This window comes from Echinops telfairi, unplaced genomic scaffold (assembly GCF_000313985.2).
Source record: "Echinops telfairi isolate 266 unplaced genomic scaffold, ASM31398v2 ScPeMD7_5592;HRSCAF=6446, whole genome shotgun sequence".
Classification (NCBI taxonomy): Eukaryota; Metazoa; Chordata; class Mammalia; order Afrosoricida; family Tenrecidae; genus Echinops; species Echinops telfairi.
Genome location: NW_022109491.1, coordinates 21785580 through 21793013, shown reverse-complemented (window position 1 = coordinate 21793013; position 7434 = coordinate 21785580). Strand labels below are relative to the sequence as shown.

At 38.8% G+C, this 7434-nt stretch overlaps 1 protein-coding gene across 2 annotated transcripts in view; it reads right to left on the bottom strand.

Moving 5' to 3' along the window:
• LOC101659568 (ubiquinol-cytochrome-c reductase complex assembly factor 1) overlaps positions 1 to 7434 on the bottom strand; it is a 123950-nt gene that overhangs the window by 83808 nt on the left and 32708 nt on the right. For both annotated transcript variants that reach the window (XM_045295554.1, XM_045295553.1), the window contains exon 3: positions 1805 to 1900. In XM_045295554.1, the coding sequence (XP_045151489.1) occupies positions 1805 to 1900 (96 nt within the window). The remainder of the gene's footprint in view (positions 1 to 1804; positions 1901 to 7434) is intronic.

The following is a 7434-nucleotide window of genomic DNA, read 5'->3' as shown; positions in this document are numbered from 1 at the left end:
GTACAAAAATGCTTGATACAATTAATGTATGGATTGTTAGAAGAGCTGTAAAAGCCCCAATAAAATGACCTGAAACAAACAAAAAAGATAACAGAATGATTCCATGAACTTTCTGAAGACCCCTAGGGTAGCACTATAAAAATTAATGGTGCCTCTTAAAATAAAATTTTGATCCCCATATCCTAAGAACAATTCTGAGAAAAGGACTGGTCTGTTTGTTGACATAACAAGATAACAAGAAAGGGAAAGGAAAAAAGACATGAAAGCAGTCAAAAGTCACTCAGAAGTCTGGATTCCCCAAGAATCTGACATTTTGTTCTACATTTGCCCACTTGTGGTCAGGATTCTTCCATGGAATCTTGGATAAAAATGTCCATAACCCATGGTGAGAGTGGCGATACCAGGAGGGTGGAGGGAAGGTGGGGTAGAGAGGAGGAACAAATCACAAGGATCTACGAGTGGGTGAAGGGAGATGTTGGACAGTATAAGACATGACAAAATAATATTAATTTATAGATTATCAAGGGTTCATGAGTGGGGAGGCAGTGGGGAAAACATGAGGAGCTGATACCAAGGGCTCAAGTAGAAAGCAAATGTTTTGAGAATGATGAAGGCAACAAATGTACAAATGTGCTTGACACAATGGATGTATGTATAAATTGTGACAAGAGTTATATAAGCCCCCAATAAAATTATTTTTTAAAAAAGAAGAAGGAAAAAAAATGTCCATATAACAGTTATCAGGTATCGCTCTCTTCTTCTGGTCTCATGCCAATTTGCCACACATTCATGTCCTATTTCTGACTCCTGTTCCACTGCTGCTCCACTGTGTAGACTCCAGGCACTACACGCTACACAAGGAGGTTGAACAGAAGCACTAAACACAATATTAGGCCAATTAACTGGGATGTTCCATGAAATTATGACCCTAAGCCTCCAAATCAGACAACCAAATCCCTCAGCAGCTATGAATCCCTGTAACTACTGCCCTAAGATATTCTTTAACCTTTAAACCAAAAATATCCCCTGTTGAAGTCTTCTTAAAACCAAACAATAGTCTAGCTTCACTAGTGAAGAATGTCTGTCTTGAGCTGGCACGCTTTTAAGATCTATCTAAGGGCAGTGAGTTTATATGAATGGCAGAGGAACAACTCAGAGAGAAAACCAGTGGCACGACTCGAAGAATGTAATCAATGAGTCACTGAATTGTACACGCAAAAAATTGCTTAAGGGCTGTCTGTTCTGCTGTGTATATTCTTAACAACAAAAATAAAATAAACTATATCTTTTTAAAGTCATAATCAAGCAAAGCAAGCACGTCTTTAAACTCCTGTATTCTTTTTTTTTAATTCCTATATTCTTTAATGTAAAAAATTTTATTAAAGATTGTACAAGGCATGAATTTTGCAGTTTCCAAATAAACTCCAAAGAAAATCTGTTCTAATAATAAATACTAAGGTAGGCAATCTAAACAATAACAAATTCCCCTCTAAAAGTTAATTATAACTTTATTTTTTAACATAAATTCATAAAGACCTTTTCTTCTGAAGAATTTTCCAAGTAAGAAAATAAAATGAAAGAAACATAGGACATAGAATCAGAACCCTTAGGTTCAGCCATTCAGTTGGTCTGTGACCTTGGCAAAGTCATTTCACATCTCTGCACAAAAAGTGCGCTGTATTCCCAAAACAGGTGCCATGCACGTAATGCTTTGCTTCACCCAGGTGACAGTTTTGCTGAGATCCACCTAAGAACACCTGTGTGAAAGCACTCTGTAACTATAAAAAGCACTAGCAATTCTCACCTTGTTTGTGGTGTGATACTTTCTACTCAGCTGTATGTCTACTCCAGCCATCTGTTCGGATCCAACCCATGCTAGGGACTGGCTCATCTGCGGCCACTGGGAGATAAAAGAAGAGAAGAGATGTAGGCAATACCAAACACTAGCTTATAGGGTTAATCTGAGCAAAGCTGCTTCATTCAAAGACTACAGAATCTTCCCAACCTTGTTTATTAGTCCAGATCCTAGTGGCCTGATCAGCAATAATATCCATGTTCAGTACCCAAAGTGATGCCTGTGACAAAGCAGACACTCAATAAAGATGTGCTGAGTACCTGGATAGATAAAGGATTCTGCCAGAGAAACCTGGAACAAAATCCGAGTCAAGTCTAGGCACTAGAATTGCAATAAATAATCATTTCAGTATTGGCAGAAGTGCTTATATGGAAAAGAGCAAAACACTTTGAATTTTAACAGCAGCCAATATTCAGTTTAAAATCTAGTTCTACCACTTACAAACTAGATAATCAGGGGCAAATTTTTTTTAATTTTTTAATCGTTTTATTAGGGGTTCATACAACTCTTATCACAATCCATACATACATCAATTGTGTAAAGCACATTTGTACATTCATTGCCCTCATCATTCTCAAAACATTTCCTCTCCACCTAAGCCCTTGGCATCAGGTTCTCATTTTTTCCCCTCCCTTCCTGCTCCCCCTTCCCTCATGAACCTGTGATAATTTAGAAATTATTATTTTGTCATATCTTGCCCTGTCTGACATCTCCCTTCACCCATTTTTCTGTTGTCCATCTCCCAGGGAGGAGGTAACATGTAGATCCTTGTAATTGGTTCCCCCTTTCCAACCCACACTCCCTCTACCTTCCCAGTTTTGCCACTCACACCACTGGTCCTGAAGGTATCATCCGCCCTGGATTCCCTGTGTTTCCAGTTCCTATCTTTACCAGTGTACATCCTCTGGTCTAGCCAGACTTGCAAGGTAGAATTGGGATCATGATGGGGGGGCGGGGGGGGGGGGGCATTTAGAAACTGGAGGAAAGTTGTATTTTTCATTGTTGCTACATCGCACCCTGACTGGCTCGTCTCTTCCGCGAAAAGACCAGGGGCAAATTAGTGAAACTCAATTGTAGTGAGGAGGTAGCATATGCAAAGTAACTCTCAAAAAACAGATACTCAATAAACAGTAAATGCTTCCACCACCATCATCAATGCATTGTTGTTCAAGTCAAAATTGCTTGTATCTGAAGGCAATTTGCAGTGTGAGAGTCACGTATTTACAGTAAGTATGTTCCAGCTACTACGCAAAGTGCTTTACAGATATTTAGTTCTCCGCAACTCTTTTGCTCACTCAAAGACAAACTCAATGCCATCGAGTTGATTCCACTGGTATTATAGTCAACAAGAATATATATAATTTAGAAATAAATTCCTAAGGGGGGGGGGGCTATATGCAAGAGACCCTCATTGTGGCATTCATTATTCACAGGAGTGAAAACTAGAAAAGAAGTCCAAGATGAGCCAGTCAGGGTGCAGTAGAGCACGGAAGAAACACACAATTTTCCTCTAGGTCTTTGGTGCTTCCTTCCCCCCACTATCATGACCTCAATTCTACCTTACAAATCGGAGTAGACCAGAGCATGCACAGTGCTACACAGGGAATCCAGGGTAGATAAACCCCTCAAAGCCAACAATGAGAACAGAGATACCAGGAGGATTAGGGGAGAGTGTGGGGAGAAAAGGGGAGCTGATCACAAGGATCAACACAGAACCCCCTCCCAGGGGGACGAATAATGGAAAAGTGGGTAAGGGGCCAAGGAGGATGATGTAAGATACGGAAAAAATAATCTATAACTTATCAAGGGTTCGTGAAGGAGGATGGGTGGGGAAGGGAGGGGGAAGAAATGGGGAGCTGATATCAGGGGCTCAAGTAAAAAGAGAATGCTTTGAAAATGATGATGGAGGCATATGTGCAAATGTACTTGACACACTGGAGGAATGTATGGATTGTGATAAGAGATGTAAGAGCCCCCAATAAAAGTATTTAAAAAAAAAAAAGTCCAGTAAAAAAAATGGTTCATTAAATTATGGCATAGTCACTCAACAGGAAGTCAAGGTAGCCACTGAGATTATCTTTAGCAGCAAGAAAAAGAGGCTTAGTGTATATAAAAAAAATCATTATACACAGGAACACCTAGAAAGGAATACTTAGAAATGAAAAGAGTAGCTAAATTTGTAGGATTCCTGGTAGGTTAAGAATCTAGTTTCCAACCTCCCTCGAAAAAAGCCAAACCTAACTCCACCATCAACTCGATTCCAACTCCTAGCGACCTTATAGGACATGACAAAAGGGTCCCTCTGAGTTTCTAAAACCGTAACTCTTTAGGGGAGTAGAAAGCCTCATCTTTCTCCTACAGAGGGGCTGGTAGTTTCAAACTGCTGGCCGTGTAGTTAGCAGCCCAACACACACCCGCAGGGTGTCTCCCAAGTTCCCAGTAATGTTATATTGCCTTTAGAATATAAAGAGGTGGAGATGGGATAAGGAGGGTTATCCCTCTTAATTCTGATGTATTTGAAGAAGAGGTGGTATGCTTGGAATGAAAATGATTATGTTCTCTCATCCTAGTGAAGAAAAAATAGAATTTCTAGTTGTAGAGAGTTACTATTACTTGTCTTTCCAAACAAGGATATTAAAGATTAGTCAGGATTCTTCTGGTCAGTCTCAAGGACGCCTATGCTTTATTTCATAAGTATTAAGCAGCCTTTGTAAAACACAGACTAAACACAGAACACCTCCCATTACATCACATACATCAATGTAATGGTCCATCTAGAACACAAAACACTAAAAACTGGATCAAGAAACACAACTAATAGCAGTTTCAACTGGCTGTGGTTTGGACTGAGCTCTTGTCCTGTAGTTACATGATTTCTCTTTCTCCATCACTCCAAGAATAACCAATAGATCCTTTCTGTCACTATCTCGTCACCACTCTTGTTGAACTACTGCTACACCATCATCTAATAGCAAAGGCAGCATCTGGTTTTCCCACGTCTACAGAGACCCACATACACACTTCTTTTGGCACTACACGCTTGCCCTTAGTACCACCACACACACAGATCAAAATCAAGATTTCCACAGCCCTTAAGTACAATTTTTCATTTATTTCAATTGAGAAGATATCCACAAATGACTATTTGTAAAATAAAATAAAACCCAGACCACTCCAACATCACTTTTTTAGACGGCTTCTCTGATCTGCAAAAGGTCCTACCTTATCTGCAAAAGGTCCTACCATCCCCTTACTCTCCATCATAGTTGTAGCCGATTTGTTTCCTTCACGGTAATCATTAAAATGCATAATGATATACTTATTTATCTACTTGGTTATTTTCTTTCTTTTTTATCTTCTTTCACTACAGTACTACCAAAAAGATTCATGAGAACAGAAATAGTTATATTAGTATAATCAAGTACAGTGCATTACACATAGGACACATTCAAATATTTGTTGAATGAACAAACTGGACAATTTTTATTTTTTATTATTTCCTTGCTATCATACAACAAGCCATAATGCATCCTTGATGCATCCAACCTCCATTAAGTACCCTCTATCGACTGGTCCAAGGGTGCCCTGGTGGCACCTTGGGTTGCTAATCACAAGGTCAACAGTTTGAAACCATCAGCTGCTCCGTGGGACAAAAACAGGCCTTTCTACTCCTGTGAAGAGTTCAAACAGTTTCAGAAACTCACAGGGGCAGTTCTACCTTGTCTGATAGGGTCTCTATGAGTAAAAATTTATCAGTAGTGAATTTGTTTTGTATATGCTGATCCTTGTGCCGGATTTCAAAATACAAATAGAAGCATGATCTTCAAGGAGCTCATAACAAGCACCTTTGTGTGGAAAAGAAAATGACAACTCACTGCGCAAGAAATGGAGTCACGTATCACATTTTAAAATGTTTAAAGGTCACTTATCCCCCCAAAAAAAACAAGAACAAAAAAAAAATCAAGCATTGGCAAGGACAAAGAGCAACTAAACTGTTAGACACTGCTACTTGGAGTGTAAAATGATGCAACTGCTTTGAAAAACCATTTGGCAGAATATTAAAACTAAATGTACACATACCTTTTTTTCGGGTGATATTTCCTTTCTTACTTTTGCTTCCTTAAATCATTTTCTTGTGGGCTCATACAACTCTTTATCACCATCTATACACACAGCCATTGTGTCAAGCACAGTTGAATGTACACCTATCTTATAATGCAGCAAATTCACTTCTAAGGATATACCCCAACAAATGTTTACATATGTTCACCAAACATAGGAACATGAATATCACAGCAGTATTATTCATGAAAACACCAAAATGGAAACAATCTAAATAGCCATCAACAAATATTGGATAAATAAATTGCGATACAGCCATATAATGAAATAATATACAACAAACAATTATTACTACACAGAGCAACATGGACGAATGCCAAAAACAAAAGTCAAATGAAATCAGACAAATACAAGAGAATATAATATATACCAGTGGTTCTCAACCTTCCTAATGTCATGACCCTTTATTTCCTCATGTTGTGGTGACCACCCCCAACCATAATATTATTTTTGTTGCTACATCACTGTAATTTTGCTATGGTTATGAATCGGGCGACTCCTGTCAAAGGATATTTTGACCTCCAAAGGGGTTGCGACCAACAGGTTGAGAACCGCTGACATATATTGGTAAGTAAATCTATAGAGACAGTACTAGATTAGTAGTTTCTTAGGGTTATGAAATGGGAGGTTAGGGGGAAATGAGGAACTAAAAATGGATACAAGAATAAAGAAAATGTTTGAAAATTGATTATGGTAATGAATGTACAACTATAATATATCTAAACCACTAAATTGCATGAAAAGGAATTATATGTCAATAAAACTGTGATTTCTTTTTAAAAAGTACATACTATAAGCTTAAAAAGCAAAAGCTAAATAGAAAGCATAAAAAAATTTTTTTTTAAAGCAAAGCTACTCTATGGCATTCAAAGAAAGACCATGGTTGCCGTTGGTGGGGGTACTGACTAGAAGTGAGTCAAGGAGGCTTGGGCTACTCTGCTTCTCCACTTGGGTGCTTGTTATATTCGCTTTGTAATAATTTATTGAGCTGTATACCTTAACTTGTGCCTTTCCTGTATTTTTATATTTATATTTTAACAGAGTATACAAAAATGCTTAAAGATGTAAATTAGGAAGTATAAACAACAGAAATTTGTAAAGAAAATTGAATGACTTAGAGTCATTAAAAAAAGACATCAATGACAAACATTAAGAAGTGGACAGACCCCTCCCCCGAAAGAATTTATTTCAAAGGACGGCATTGAATCCGCAGCTCCGGGACAGAGATGTACATGATCGGAGCACACAGGAGCAGATGACGGGGGAGGAGGAGAAACTGGAGCACATCCTGGCCCACCAGGCCTTGAGGACGATGACCCCAATTAGAACAGCCAGTAACAGAGAGGACCACATGGCCAGCCCCACTATGGGACATGATGGCCTTCACTGACCCAGAGATACAGTATGGGAATTGTACCCGATCTGATCCCACCACACTGAGGCAAAGCACTGGGGGA